This window comes from Triticum aestivum, chromosome 5D, assembly GCF_018294505.1.
Source record: "Triticum aestivum cultivar Chinese Spring chromosome 5D, IWGSC CS RefSeq v2.1, whole genome shotgun sequence".
Classification (NCBI taxonomy): domain Eukaryota; kingdom Viridiplantae; phylum Streptophyta; class Magnoliopsida; order Poales; family Poaceae; genus Triticum; species Triticum aestivum.
Genome location: NC_057808.1, coordinates 114,375,505 through 114,391,918, shown reverse-complemented (window position 1 = coordinate 114,391,918; position 16,414 = coordinate 114,375,505). Strand labels below are relative to the sequence as shown.

General features: G+C 45.5%; 1 protein-coding gene across 1 annotated transcript; it reads left to right on the top strand.

Moving 5' to 3' along the window:
- The first annotated feature begins 12,851 nt into the window (after positions 1–12,851).
- On the top strand, positions 12,852–16,112 carry LOC123119768 (lysine histidine transporter-like 8). The gene is made up of 5 exons (XM_044539681.1): positions 12,852–13,289; positions 13,916–14,049; positions 14,593–15,020; positions 15,126–15,257; positions 15,371–16,112. Exons 1-5 carry the CDS (start codon positions 12,952–12,954, stop codon positions 15,854–15,856), a joined length of 1,518 nt encoding a protein of 505 aa, XP_044395616.1. The 5' UTR covers positions 12,852–12,951; the 3' UTR covers positions 15,857–16,112.
- The last annotated feature ends 302 nt before the right edge of the window (positions 16,113–16,414 follow it).

The window sequence follows — 16,414 nt, the reverse complement described above, 5'->3', positions numbered from 1 at the left end:
TATGAGACACCACTCTCCAAAAGGTAATAGATGGTGTGTTGATGATGAACTCCTTGCTCTTGTGCTTCAAATGATAGTCTCCCCAACACTCAACTCTCTCACACAGATTTGGATATGCTAGAAATATGATTTGAGTGGAAAGCAACTTGGGGAAGTCTAGAAATCAAGATTCTTGTGGTACGATTGGAATATCGTGATCTCAACACATGAGTAGGTGGTTCTCTCTCAGAAAATGTATGGTGGAAGTGTAGGCACGTTCTGATGGCTCTCTCACATGTGGATAAGGGGGTGGAGGGGTGAAGGAAATATGCCCTAGAGGCAATAATAGACTTGTTATTTATATTTCCTTATATCGTGATAAATGTTTATTATTCATGCTAGAATTGTATTAATCGAAACTTAGTACATGTGTGAATACATAGACAAACAGAGTGTCCCTAGTATGCCTCTACTTGACTAGATCGTTTATCAAAGATGGTTATGTTTCCTAGCCATAGACATGTGTTGTCATTTGATGAACGGGATCACATCATTAGAGAATGATGTGATGGACAAGACCCATCCGTTAGCTTAGCACTATGATCGTTTAGTTTATTACTATTGCTTTCTTCATGACTTATACATGTTCCTATGACTATGATATTATGCAACTCCCGAATACCGGAGGAACACTTAGTGTGCTATCAAATGTCAGAACATAACTGGGTGATTATAAAGATGCTCTACAGGTGTCTCCGATGGTGTTTGTTGAGTTGCATAGATCGAGATTAGGATTTGTCACTCCGATTGTTGGAGAGGTTTCTCTAGGCCCTCTCGGTAATTCACATCACTATAAGCCTTGCAAGCAATGTGACTAATGAGTTAGTTGCGGAATGATGCATTACGGAACGAGTAAAGAGACTTGCCGGTAACGAGATTGAACTAGGTATGGTGATACCGACGATCGAATCTCGGGCAAGTAACATACCGATGACAAAGGGAACAACGTATGTTGTTGTGCGGTTTGACCGATACAGATCTTCGTAGAATATGTAGGAAACAATATGAGCATCCAGGTTCTGCTATTGGTTATTGACCGGAGAGGTGTCTCGGTCATGTCTACATAGTTCTCGAACCCGTAGGGTCCGCACGCTTAACGTTCGGTGACGATTGGTATTATGAGTTTATGTGATTTGATGTACCGAAGGTTGTTCGGAGTCCCGGATGAGATCACAAACATGACAAGGAGTCTCGAAATGGTCGAGACATAAAGATTGATTTATCGGACCATGTTATTCGGACACCGGAAGTGTTCCGTAGAGTTTCGAATAAAACCGGAGTGCCGGAGGGTTACCGGAATCCCCCCCCCCCCGGGAAGTTATGGGCCTTAGTGGGTCTTAGGGGAGAGGGAGGGCCGCAGCCAAGAGGTGGCGCCCCCCCCAAGGGGAGTCTGAATAGGACTAGGGAAAGGGGGCGCGGCCCCTCTTTCCCTCTCCCTCTCCCTCTCCTTCCTTCTTCTCCTAGTTGGACTAGGAAAGGGGGGAACCTATTCCTACTTGGAGTAGGATTCCCCCCCTTGGGCGCGCCCCTTGTGGCCGGCCAGCCTCCTCCTCCCCTCCTTTATATACGGGGGAGGGGGCACCCCATAGACACACAAGTTGATCTTTAGCCGTGTGCGGTGCCCCCCTCCACAGTCTTACACCTCGGTCATATTGTCATAGTGCTTAGACGAAGCCCTGCGCCGGTAACTTCATCATCACCGTCACCACGCCATCGTGCTGACGGAACTCTCCCTCGACCTCAGCTAGATCTAGAGTTCAAGGGACGTCACCGAGCTGAACGTGTGCATATCACGGAGGTGACGTGCGTTTGGTACACGGTTGGATCGCGAAGACGTTCAACTACATCAACCGCGTTACTAAACGCTTCCGGTTTCGTTCTACGAGGGTACGTGGACACACTCTCCCCGCTCGTTGCTATGCTTCTCCTAGATAGATCTTGCGTGATCGTAGGAAAATTTTGAAATACTATGTTCCCCAACAGTGGCATCTGAGCCAGGTCTATGCGTAGATGTTATATGCACGAGTAGAACACAAAGAGTTGTGGGCGATAATAGTCATACTGCTTACCAGCATGTCATACTTTGATTCGGCGGTATTGTTGGATGAAGCGGCCCAGACCGACATTACATGACCGCGTTCATCAGACTGGTTCTACCGTCGTGCTTCGCACACAGGTGGCTAGTGGGTGTCTGTTTCTCCAACTTTAGTTGAATCGAGTGTGACTACGCCCGGTCCTTGTTGAAGGTTAAAACAGCACACTTGATGAAAAATCGTTGTGGTTTTGATGCGTAGGTAAGAATGGTTCTTGGTAAGCCCGTAGCAGCCACGTAAAACTTGCAACAACAAAGTAGAGGACGTCTAACTTGTTTTTGCAGGGCTTGCTGTGATGTGATATGGTCAAGACGTGATGTTATATAAATTGTTGTATGAGATGATCATGTTTTATAACAGTTATCGGCAACTGGCAGGAGCCATATGGTTGTCGCTTTATTGTATGAAATGCAATCGCCATGTAATTGCTTTACTTTATCACTAAGCGGTAGCGATAGTCGTAGAAGCAATAGTTGGCGAGACGACAACGATGCTTCGATGGAGATCAAGGTGTCAAGCCGGTGACGATGGTGATCATGACGGTGCTTTGGAGATGGAGATCAAAGGCACAAGATGATGATGGCCATATCATATCACTTATATTGATTGCATGTGATGTTTATCCTTTATGCATCTTATTTTGCTTAGTACGGCGGTAGCATTATAAGATGATCTCTCACTAAATTTCAAGGTACAAGTGTTCTCCCTGAGTATGCACCGTTGCTACAGTTCGTCGTGCCGAGACACCACGTGATGATCGGGTGTGATAAGCTCTACGTTCACATACAACGGGTGCAAGCCAGTTTTGCACACGCAGAATACTCGGGTTAAACTTGACGAGCCTAGCATATGCAGATATGGCCTCGGAACACTGAGACCGAAAGGTCGAGCATGAATCATATAGTAGATATGATCAACATAGTGATGTTCACCATTGAAAACTACTCCATCTCACGTGATGATCGGACATGGTTTAGTTGATATGGATCACGTGATCACTTAGATGATTAGAGGGATGTCTATCTAAGTGGGAGTTCTTAAGTAATATGATTAATTGAACTTTAATTTATCATGAACTTAGTACCTGATAGTATTTTGCATGTCTATGTTGTTGTAGATAAATGGCCCGTGCTACTGTTCCGTTGAATTTTAATGCGTTCCTAGAGAAAGCTAAGTTGAAAGATGATGGTAGCAACTACACGGACTGGGTCCGTAACTTGAGGATTATCCTCATTGCTGCATAGAAGAATTACGTCCTGGAAGCACCGCTAGGTGCAAGACCCGCTGCAGGAGCAACACCAGACGTTGTGAACGCCTGGCAGAGCAAAGCTGATGACTACTCAATAGTTCAGTGTGCCATGCTTTACGGCTTAGAACCGGGACTTCAACGACGTTTTGAACGTCATGGAGCATATGAGATGTTCCAGGAGTTGAAGTTAATATTTCAAGCAAATGCCCGGATTGAGAGATATGAAGTCTCCAATAAGTTCTACAGCTGCAAAATGGAGGAGAATAGTTCTGTCAGTGAACATATACTCAAAATGTCTGGGTACCACAATCACTTGACTCAACTGGGAGTTAATCTTCCGGTTGATAGTGTCATTGACAGAGTTCTTCAATCACTGCCACCAAGCTACAAAAGCTTCGTGATGAACTATAATATGCAAGGGATGGATAAGACAATTCCCGAGCTCTTCGCGATGCTAAAGGCTGCGGAGGTAGAAATCAAGAAGGAGCATCAAGTGTTGATGGTCAACAAGACCACTAGTTTCAAGAAAAAGGGCAAAGGGAAGAAGGGGAACTTCAAGAAGAACGGCAAGCAAGTTGCTGCTCAAGTGAAGAAGCCCAAGTCTGGACCTAAGCCTGAGACTGAGTGCTTCTACTGCAAAGGCACTGCTCACTGGAAGCGGAACTGCCCCAAGTATTTGGCGGATAAGAAGGATGGCAAAGTGAAAGGTATATTTGATATACATGTTATTGATGTGTACCTTACGAATGCTCGTAGTAGCGCCTGGGTATTTGATACTGGTTCTGTTGCTCATATTTGCAACTCGAAACAGGGGCTACGGATTAAGCGAAGATTGGCTAAGGACGAGGTGACGATGCGCGTGGGAAATGGTTCCAAAGTCGATGTGATCGCCGTCGGCACGCTACCTCTACATCTACCTTCGGGATTAGTTTTAGACCTGAATAATTGTTATTTGGTGCCAGCGTTAAGCATAAACATTATATCTGGATCTTGTTTGATGCGAGACGGTTATTCATTTAAATCAGAGAATAATGGTTGTTCTATTTATATGAGTAATATCTTTTATGGTCATGCACCCTTGATGAGTGGTCTATTTTTGTTGAATCTCGATAGTAGTGATACACATATTCATAGTATTGAAGCCAAAAGATATAAGTTTAATAATGATAGTGCAACTTATTTGTGGCACTGCCGTTTAGGTCATATTGGTGTAAAGCGCATGAAGAAACTCCATAGTGTTGGACCTTTGGAATCACTTGATTATGAATCACTTGATGCTTGCGAACCATGCCTCATGGGCAAGATGACTAAAACTCCGTTCTCTGGAACAATGGAGCGAGCAACAGACTTATTGGAAATAATACATACTGATGTATGCGGTCCGATGAGTGTTGATGCTCGCGGCGGGTATCGTTATTTTCTGACCTTCACAGATGATTTAAGCAGATATGGGTATATCTACTTGATGAAACATAAGTCTGAAACATTTTAAAAGTTCAAAGAATTTCAGGGTGAAGTGGGAAATCATCGTAACAAGAAAATAAAGTTTCTACGATCTGATCGTGGAGGTGAATATTTGAGTTACGAGTTTGGTCTTCTTTGAAATAATGCGGAATAGCTTCGCAACTCACGCCACTTGGAACACCATAGTGTAATGGTGTGTCCGAACGTCGTAACCGCACTTTATTAGATATGGTGCGATCTGTGATGTCTCTTACTGATTTACCGCTATCGTTTTGGGGTTATGCTTTAGAGACGGCTGCATTCACGTTAAATAGGGCACCATCTAAAGCTGTTGAGACGACACCATATGAACTGTGGTTTGGCAAGAAACCCAAGTTGTCGTTTCTTAAAGTTTGGGGTTGTGATGCTTATGTGAAAAAGCTTCAACCTGATAAGCTCGAACCCAAATCGGAGAAATGTGTCTTCATAGGATACCCAAAGGAGACTGTTTGGTACACCTTCTATCACAGATCCGAAGGCAAGATATTCGTTGCTAAGAATGGATCCTTTCTAGAGAAGGAGTTTCTCTCAAAAGAAGTGAGTGGGAGGAAAGTAGAACTTGATGAGGTAATCATACCTGCTCCCTTATTGGAAAGTAGTTCATCATAGAAATCAGTTCCAGTGATTCCTACACCAATTAGTGAGGAAGCTAATGATGATGATCATGAAACTTCTGATCAAGTTACTACCGAACCTCGTAGGTCAACCAGAGTAAGATCCGCACCAGAGTGGTACGGTAATCCTGTTCTGGAAGTCATGTTACTTGACCATGACGAACCTACGAACTATGAGGAAGCGATGATGAGCCCAGATTCCGCGAAATGGCTTGAGGCCATGAAATCTGAGATGGGATCCATGTATGAGAACAAAGTGTGGACTTTGGTTGACTTGCCCGATGATCGGCAAGCCATAGAGAATAAATGGATCTTCAAGAAGAAGACTGACGCTGACGGTAATGTTACTGTCTACAAAGCTCGACTTGTTGCGAAAGGTTTTCGACAAGTTCAAGGAGTTGACTACGATGAGACCTTCTCACCCGTAGCGATGCTTAAGTCCGTCCGAATCATGTTAGCAATTACCGCATTTTATGATTATGAAATTTGGCAAATGGACGTCAAAACTGTATTCCTAAATGGATTTCTAGAAGAAGAGTTGTATATGATGCAACTAGAAGGTTTTGTCGATCCAAAGGGTGCTAACAAAGTGTGCAAGCTCCAGCGATCCATTTATGGACTGGTGCAAGCATCTCAGAGTTGGAATAAACGTTTTGATAGTGTGATCAAAACATATGGTTTTATACAGACTTTTGGAGAAGCCTGTATTTACAAGAAAGTGAGTGGGAGCTCTGTAGCATTTCTAATATTATATGTGGATGACATATTGTTGATTGGAAATGATATAGAATTTCTGGATAGCATAAAGGATACTTGAATAAGAGTTTTTCTATGAAAGACCTCGGTGAAGCTGCTTACATATTGGGCATCAAGATCTATAGAGATAGATCAAGACGCTTAATTGGACTTTCACAAAGCACATACCTTGATAAGATTTTGAAGAAGTTCAAAATGGATCAGTCAAAGAAAGGGTTCTTGCCTGTGTTACAAGGTGTGAAGTTGAGTGAGACTCAATGCCCGACCACTGCAGAAGATAGAGAGAAAATGAAAGTCATTCCCTATGCCTCAGCCATAGGTTCTATCATGTATGCAATGCTGTGTACCAGACCTGATGTGTGCCTTGCTATAAGTATAGTAGGGAGGTACCAAAGTAATCCAGGAGTGGATCACTGGACAGCGGTCAAGAACATCCTGAAATACCTGAAAAGGACTAAGGATATGTTTCTCGTTTATGGAGGTGACAAAGAGCTCGTCGTAAATGGTTACGTCGATGCAAGCTTTGACACTGATCTGGATGACTCTAAGTCACAAAACGGATACGTATTTATATTGAATGGTGGAGCTGTCAGTTGGTGCAGTTCCAAACAGAGCGTCGTGGCGGGATCTACGTGTGAAGCGGAGTACATAGCTGCTTCGGAAGCAGCAAATGAAGGAGTCTGGATGAAGGAGTTCATATCCGATCTAGGTGTCATACCTAGTGCATCGGGTCCAATGAAAATCTTTTGTGACAATACTGGTGCAATTGCCTTGGCAAAGGAATCCAGATTTCACAAGAGAACCAAGCACATCAAGAGACGCTTCAATTCCATCCGTCATCAAGTGTCGGAAGGGGACATAGAGATTTGCAAGATACATACGGATCTGAATGTTGCAGACCCGTTGACTAAGCCTCTCTCACGAGCAAAACATGATCAGCACCAAGACTCCATGGGTGTTAGAATCATTACTATGTAATCTAGATTATTGACTCTAGTGTAAGTGGGAGATTGAAGGAAATATGCCCTAGAGGCAATAATAAAGTTGTTATTTATATTTCCTTATATTGTGATAAATGTTTATTATTCATGCTAGAATTGTATTAACCAGAAACTTAGTACATGTGTGAATACATAAACAAACAGAGTGTCCCTAGTATGCCTCTACTTGACTAGCTCGTTTATCAAAGATGGTTATGTTTCCTAGCCATAGACATGTGTTGTCATTTGATGAATGGGATCGCATCATTAGAGAATGATGTGATGGACAAGACCCATCCGTTAGCTTAGCACTATGATCGTTTAGTTTATTGCTATTGCTTTCTTCATGACTTATACATGTTCCTATGACTATGAGATTATGCAACTCTCGAATACCGGAGGAACACTTGGTGTGCTATCAAATGTCAGAACGTAACTGGGTGATTATAAAGATGCTCTACAGGTGTCTCCGATGGTGTTTGTTGAGTTGGCATAGATCGAGATTAAGATTTGTCACTCTGATTGTCGGAGAGGTGTCTCTGGGCCCTCTCGGTAATGCACATCACTATAAGCCTTGCAAACAATGTGACTAATGAGTTAGTTGCGGGATGATGCATTACGGAATGAGTAAAGAGACTTGTCGGTAACGAGATTGAACTAGGTATGGTGATACTGACGATCGAATCTCGGGCAAGTAACATACCGATGACAAAGGGAACAATGTATGTTGTTGTGCGGTTTGACCGATAAAGATCTTTGTAGAATATGTAGGAACCAATATGAGCATCCAGGTTCTGCTATTGGTTATTGGCCGGAGAGGTGTCTTGGTCATGTCTACATAGTTCTCGAACCTGTAGGGTCCACACGCTTTCAATGACGATTGGTATTATGAGTTTATGTGATTTGATGTACCGAAGGTTGTTCAGTCCCGGATGAGATCACGGACATGACGAGGAGTATCAAAATGGTTGAGACATAAAGATTGATATATTGGACCATGTTATTCGGACACCGGAAGTGTTCCGGAGAGTTTTGGATAAAACCGAAGTGCCGGAGGGTTACCGGAACCCCCCCCCCCCCCGGGGAAGTTATGGGCCTTAGTGGGCCTTAGGGGAGAGAGAGGGACGCAACCAAGAGGTGGCGTCCCCCCCCCAAGGGGAGTCTGAATAGGACTAGGGGAAGGGGGCGCGTCCCCCCTTTCCCTCTCCCTCTCCCTCTCCTTCATTCTTCTCCTAGTTGGACTAGGAAAGGGGGGAACCTATTCCTACTTGGAGTAGGATTCCCCCCGTTGGGCGCGCCCCTTGTGGCCGGACGGCCTCCTCCTCCCCTCCTTTATATACGTGGGAGGGGGCACCCCATAGACACACAAGTTGATCTTTAGCCGTGTGCGGTGCCCCCCTCCACAGTTTTACACCTCGGTCATATCGTCGTAGTGCTTAGGCGAAGCCCTGCGCCGGTAACTTCATCATCACCGTCACCACGCCTTCGTGCTGACGGAACTCTCCCTCAACCTCAGCTGGATCTATAGTTCGAGGGACGTCACTGAGCTGAACGTGTGCAGATCGCGGAGGTGTCGTGCGTTCGGTACTTGATCGGTTGGATCACGAAGACGTTTGACTACATCAACCGCGTTACTAAACGCTTCCGCTTTCGGTCTACGAGGGTACATGGACACACTCTCCCCGCTCGTTGCTATGCTTCTCCTAGATAGATCTTGCGTGATCGTAGGAAAATTTTGAAATACTACGTTCCGCAATAAGGGGTATATATGGCCTCCACACAATATCCAACCATTACACACATTTGACCCAACTCGGTCAGACCGAATAGAAGAACTCGGTGAGACCGATTCAGTTCAAAATGTGAACGTTAGGAATCTCGGTGGAACGACTGGAACAACTCGGTGGGACCGATGTGCTAGGGCTAGGTAAAAACCTCATCTCGGTGGCGCCGATTGCGTGAACTTGCTGAGACCGATTTCAGCAAAGAGCAAACAGAGAGTTGGTCAAGCAAACTCGGTGTGACCGATCGCTCATTTCAGTGAGACCGAAATGTTACAAAGGGAAACAGAGAGTTTGCAGTGCCATCTCTGTGAGACCGAGATCCGTATCGGTGTGACCGAAGAGTTAGGGTTTCTGGCAGTGGCTATGTCAAATGAACTCGGTGGCGCCGGATAGGAGATTTCGATGGGGCCGAGTTTGACTTTGGCTTTTGGACATAGTTGGAATGAGAAAGTGGTTGGGGGCTTTGGAGCAATATCACTAAGCATTTTGAGCAAGTAGACCATTAAGCAACACCTCATCCCTATTTAATAGTATTGGCTTTCCTATGGACTAAATGTGATCTTGGATCACTAAAATATAAATGAAGAGTCTTGAGCTTTTGCCAATGCATGTTCTTGACACCTTGAAGGAGTTCCACATCCTCTTGTCCTTTCCACGCCATTGTTGTACTTGTCTGAAATACACTAGGTAAAAGCATTAGTCCAACAAGAGATATGTTGACATTAATTACCAAGATCACCCAGGGAGCACTTGTGCTTTCAAAACTCGGTGGCACTGATCTGTTAAAAAATATGAACGTTCGGAATCTCGGTGGGCCCGACTAGAACAACTCAGTGGGACCGATGTGCTAGGGCTTAGGGCAAACATCATCTCGGTGGCGCCGATTGCATCAACTCGATGAGACCGAAGTGAAGCAATAAGCAATAGAGAATCTGTCAAGCCAACTCGGTGGGACCGATTGCATAAACTCGGTGGGATTGAAGTGGATGTAACAGATAATAGAGCGCTGGAAAGGCCATCTCGGTGGGACCGAGATTCGTATCGGTGTGACTGTTAGGGTTTCTGGCAGTGGGTATGTCAAATGAACTCGATGGCTCCGGGTAGAAAGAAGCGGTGGGGCCGAGTTTGGAATTAGGGTTTGGACATATTTGGATGGAGAAAGTGGCTGGGGTTTTTGGAGCAATATCACTAAGCACGTGAGCAAGTAGACCATTAAGCAACACCTCATCCCCTTTTAATAGTATTGGTTTCCTATGGACTCAATGTGATCTTGGATCACAAAAATAGAAATGAAGAGTCTTGAGCTTTTGCCAATCTTTGTCCTTAGCATTTTGAGGGGTCCACATCTCTAGTCCATGCCATGTCAATCAATGAACCTCCTGAAATATTTATCTTGAATGGATATTAGTTCAATGAGCTATATGTTGTTATGAATTACCAAAACCACCTGGGGATTAGTTGCACTTTCAGCCTCGCGAAGCCACGCTGAGTCGTTGGCGATAAAGGTAAGTGCTCTGAAACGGATCTCGACGCCGACTAACATGATGATGACGATGATGAAAATCCACCCGCGTCGTAAAAATGCCAGACGCCGTGCCCCACGGTGGGCGCCAACTGTCGGGGCTACGATCTTGACAATGAGTATCAGGGGTACGAAAGAGGGGCAGAGCCTAGCTACAGTGCAGGTGTAACACTCAGCATTTTACGAGTACAGGCCCCTCTCGAAGGAGGTAATAGCCCTACATCTCGTGCCCTGAGGCTTGTTTTCTTTGAGGGGTATGATTACAGAGGTTGCTTAACCCCAGCTTAGGAGGAGGAGGACGGCTTATATAGAGTGCGCCGCAGCCTTCCGCACTCCCACGTTGCCGGGGCACTTAATGTTCATAACTACAGCCGTTACAAGTATAAATAGTCACAACTACAGGAGTTATAGGTAACGGTGGCTATGAATCTACTTTAAGAATGACTTAGGATCCCTCGACCGTTGAGTTCCCACGTCGTCCCTTCACCTCTCTTGTTCAAGTGATGATGGTCGTGCCGACTGGAGAGTGGTGGTCCGAGTGCCGTCGAGGTGTCCGAGTGGACCTCCTGATACTCGCATCTGAATGCTCGCGTGGTCCTGAGACCCACCAATGATGGTGTGGGGCCCCAGGTGGGCCCCAGATGACAGGTCCCTGACCCTACCTGTAGTAGGTGACCTATCAGCCACCACTAGCTAAGCTCAAAATTGTCAAAAAAATTAAAATTGGAAAAAATTCTCTAGGTTGCTTGTAGTCTATTCACCCACCCTCCTCTAGACATACTAAACGATACTACGTTGTATGCCGTAATCGAGGATCCTACCAACGCATTCAAGATGTGGCTGGTGGATGCCCTCTGCCTATCCGGTGGCTCCCACGCTAGGTGGATCCGACATTAGCTCCTCAAATAAGCTCGTCTTGCTAGCCCTGGTCAAGTGGATTCGGGAGCTTCCGCCTTGTGTTCTCCTCACTGTCGAGATGGTTGAAAGGAGGGTCGATGGCGTTAAATATGGCGTTGGTGTCCCTAGACTCGATGTACCAAGGGATAAGGAAGCTGGCTATGGTCATTTTCGTCTTCTAAGAAGCACAACAATGACCTTGGTGTTGGAGCTATTATTCCTCCAACCTCTTTGGTTGGTCCCTCGTTTGTCTCTGATATGCATATATGAGAGACAGGGTTTTGATCCACGACTTCGGCTTAGCGTCAACCCCCTTGGTTCTTCTCTTCTACCTTCAAATCACAAGGCCCTCTTCACCTTCTCGCATGACGGCTAGGTAATTGTCGACGATGGTGACTTGGATAGCGTCTCCGGCCTGATCGTCTTTTGCATCAGGACTCGATTGCGATCTGCGTGTATTTGTTGGGATCATGTTTGCAAGAAGAAAGGACATGTTTGTAATTTTCATGATTCTTGGGATCCTTTCGCATGCGGTGAGTGTTTGGTTCTAAGCACAACTTGCCACACTTTGCCACACCTCAACTTAGACAAGTTTGACCAAGTTGGGTGTGTGTTTGGTTTTTGCCACAACTAAGGCAGGAATTTTTTTTTATGAACAGTAAGCCCCACATGTCATAGATACAAAATGTGCGTCAAGATTCCCTTAGGCAAGCCAAAATGTGGTTAATAATTTGATCAACTCAAGCGAGGCAAGTGCAAAATAGTGTGACAATATGTGGCAAGGATAGTCACAATCCAAACAGGCCTTCCTGCTGTTTTTTGTTTTGTTTTGTTTTAAGGGAAACCCCTCTTCCTGCTGTCAAAAGAAACTAGTATCTTGGAGGGAAATTATATTTTATATTCATTTATGGGCTTAAAATGGTCATCTAGGTCTTGTATTCACCATTGAAAAAACAATGTCTTGGTATTCAAGTGCCGCCCATCCTTGCGCGTCATTTTGTGAAGCACCCATGTGCGTCGCATCCATTTCACACTCTGACGCTCGGATCTCCTTCCCCCACAAGGCACGAGCACGATCCTAGCAAAGCTCTGCACTCGACGACTCCTCCACCACGTCTGAACAGTCGAGCTTCACACGCCATCTACAGTGTAGCGGTACGGAAGCTCGTGCGGCTCGTCGATTTTTCTCCTCCACACACGGCATTGCACTGCACCACGCCATGGTAGTCGTAGTACTGCAAGTCTGCATGCAACTCTCCCTCTCTCTACGGAAGTGTTATCCGTCCGTCCCATGCTTGAGCTTCTCTCTCCTCGCCCGACAGAGAAAGGACGGGGCCTTCTCCGACACACGCCCCCTCCCCGTCTGTCCCCCACTCCACCACCACCACCTTTTCTTTTCTACCCTTCCCCACCACCTCCAAGAAAATCACTCCTCCTCGCTCACACTCACACACACAGCGCGCCGCGCTCCAAGAACAAGAAGAAGAACCCACTCCAAGTCGTCCAAGGGAAGGATGGCGGCAATGGCGGAGGGGGCGGGGGAGCCGGAGCTGGTGTCGATCCCCGTGACGCCACGGGGGCTGTCCACGCCGGAGGGGATGTCCACGCCGCCAGTCAGGAGGGGAGGGGCGGCGACGAGCGGCGCCGGGACGCCGGTGCGCCGGGTGGTGGAGGGCCTGCGCGGCTACCTGGAGGAGGTGGGCCACCTCACGCGCCTCAACCCGCAGGACGCCTGGCTCCCCATCACCGAGAGCCGCAGCGGCAACGCCAGCTACGCTGCATTCCACTCTCTCAACGCCGGCCTTGGATTCCAGGCGCTCCTCCTCCCACTCGCCTTCCCCGCCCTCGGATGGTCAGTAACCTCCTATACATTCCTCCTGCTCCCCCTCCCCACTCGGCATTCTCACATCCAAAACCCCAGCAAGCCCTCCCCTCAGACTCAGAGCATTGTTCGTCGATCCCCCTTTTCAACTTTCTTGTTCTGGATTTCATTTTTGTGCATGTTCTGCTCTAACCTCAGAATCAAACATTATTTAGATTGGTCAGATTGGTGGACGCTTTACGTTCAGTGCTAAAGTTCTACAAAACAAAACTCAAGGGTAACAAGTTCTTTTCTAGTTTAGATAGATGTTTACTTTCAAGATTGTTGCAGCTTGTATATATGAGAGTGAAAATGTTTACAAGTTTAAACACATCAGAAACTGTGTAAAGGTGTTAGTATTAAAAGAACATGTAATTTAGAAATGTGGTTTTCATCTTTTTTTTTTTACTTGATTTTACATCTTACTGAGTCCTAAGGGTTGCAAGTATGCAGCTGCCTCTAATAAAGGCATGAGGTGTATTGATAAAGGAAAATTACAAATTACAGTATATAATATTGATACAGTGCGCAAAATATATGTTAAACAACATCCTAACATGACACTAGAACGATAAGGACATATCCCAATCCTAACATATGGATCTCTTGTACTGTAGGAGCTGGGGAATAATATCATTGACTGTTGCTTACTTCTGGCAACTATACACACTCTCCATTCTAGTCAAGCTTCATGAAGCAGTCCCAGGCAGGAGGTACAACAGATATGTGGAGCTTGCACAAGCTGCATTTGGTGAGACAAAGACATGCCCTTCGCTATTTTGCAAATTCATGACAATTAACTCTTGATTCCAACCTGGATATATGTGCCAATGTTTGCTGTCAATGATGTGCCATGTTTGGAGTCGTTGTCAATGTTGACGATCTGTTTCATGTAGCTTAACGGAAGAATCTTTTAATATTATTAGCTAGGTGTAGTGTTCAAGCATGGGTAGTGCCAGCTTAATGTACAATCACTCTCATGATTTGATCCACATCTGGAACAGTAGAAATGACTGCTTAACGGTTATAACATATCGCTCTCATGCTACAGTGGTGTAAAATGTGGAACTTTCTGCTACCACAATCACTCCATGATCCTTCTAATCAAACCATTGCAACACACACTTTGAGTAATTAACCAATTATTGCCTATTGTTATACCAAGCTGGGTTAGTACATGCAATGCTGCCTAGATTGTCTGCTGATCTGCTGCTATATTGATGATGACTGGAAATTCGTTTTGTAGGACGGAAAATTAGCCGAGTTACTGATTTCTATCTGTTTATTCATTCAGGAGAAAAACTGGGGGTGTGGCTAGCTCTTTTCCCAACTATTTATCTTTCGGCGGGCACTGCAACTGCATTGATCCTTGTTGGAGGGGAGACTATGAAACTCTTTTACCAAATAGTGTGCGGCCCCCTTTGTACACCAAGCCCTATTTCGACGGTGGAGTGGTACTTGGTATTCACATCCTTAGCAGTCATTCTTTCCCAGCTCCCGAATCTCAACTCGATTGCTGGGCTTTCGCTTATCGGTGGCGCCACAGCGATAATGTACTGCACCATGTCGTGGGTTCTCTCTGTCAGCCAGCAACGGCCGGCAGCAGTCTCTTATGAACAAGTGAGATCCACTTCTTTTGGCTCATCGTTGTTCTCTACCTTGAATGCTCTTGGGATAATAGCCTTTGCATTCAGGGGACACAATCTTTCATTAGAAATACAGGTTAGTACCACTAGTAAACAACCAGTCCTGTTAGACTTTCAGTACTATGTAGTTCCATTTGGTGGCTTCATTTGTTTTATTTGAATTTAATTTTACAACTACCAGGCGACGATGCCGTCGACTTTCAAACACCCTGCACATGTGCCTATGTGGCGCGGGGCCAAAGCGGCTTATCTTCTGATTGCGATGTGCATCTTCCCTGTTGCCATTGGGGGTTACTGGGCCTACGGAAACATGGCAAGTACTTCAATCATCTACTCCTCACTCATCATCATCATCCTGTCGTGATGCTTTTCTTTATTTGCTAACAATCCTTGGAACTTTTCTGTTGTTCTTTCCCATGCCGTCAGATGCCAGCAGGAGGAATCCTGACCGCACTCTACATCTTCCACGGCCACGACATCTCTCGTGGGCTCCTTGCGGCGACGTTCCTCCTCGTCGTGTTCAACTGCCTTAGCAGCTTCCAGATATACTCCATGCCGGTGTTCGACAGCTTTGAGGCCTTCTACACAGGTCGCACCAACCGGCCCTGCTCAGTCTGGGTCCGGTCAGGATTCAGGATCTTCTACGGGTTCATCTCGCTCTTCATCGGCATCGCTCTGCCGTTCCTCTCCAGCCTCGCCGGCCTTCTGGGCGGCCTAACGCTGCCGGTGACGTTTGCCTACCCGTGCTTCATGTGGATCTGCATCAAGAAGCCTGAGAGGTTCAGCTACAGTTGGTATGTGAACTGGGGCCTCGCGCTGCTCGGCACCGCCTTCAGCTTGGCCTCCTCTGTGGGTGGTGTCTGGAGCATCATTAACACTGGGATGAAGCTCAAGTTCTTCAAGCCCAACTAGCATGCTTACTGTTTTCAGCTTGCAAATTTATGATATATAGGTATATGCTTCTTATATTGCATGCCTGGGCAAGACCAATGGCATTAAGTGGTGTTGATCTTATATTAGTAGGCTTTGTCTTGGTAAAATGTAAGTATCCCCTGTTGGGTAAGAAAAACATGAGCCGATCAAAGCCTCCTAGTGGCAACCTGATGAAGGTCGAATGTAACTTGAACAATTTATATAACGACTATGTCTGTGGTACTTTTTTTTCTCAGTTTCGAACTTGTATGGTGGACCCAAAAATATATGATTCAGTCCCTCTTTGATTTGTAGGATTTGAAAAACACAGGTTTGCATGTCATTAGCACTTATATCCTCCCGTTGCACCACAAAAAATAAATCAAGACGTTGTGGTGGATTGAAATTTTGCTTTCAAATGTGGTGCAAAGGATTCCTTAAGAAAAATCATATTGGAGTCACTCAAATTAAACATATCCTAGGCATCCAAACTATCAATGACAATCGTTTTAACTAAAGAAGCACTCAGTGTATGGTTTTTAATTTCTTAATGAAAAT

Coding starts and splice junctions, on each gene's coding strand:
- LOC123119768 (XM_044539681.1), top strand. CDS start 12,952: ATGGCGGCAATGGCGGAGGGGGCGGGGGAGCCGGAGCTGGTGTCGATC. Junction 13,290..13,915: donor GCCTTCCCCGCCCTCGGATG/GTCAGTAACCTC, acceptor CTTGTACTGTAG/GAGCTGGGGAATAATATCAT. Junction 15,258..15,370: donor ACTGGGCCTACGGAAACATG/GCAAGTACTTCA, acceptor CCATGCCGTCAG/ATGCCAGCAGGAGGAATCCT.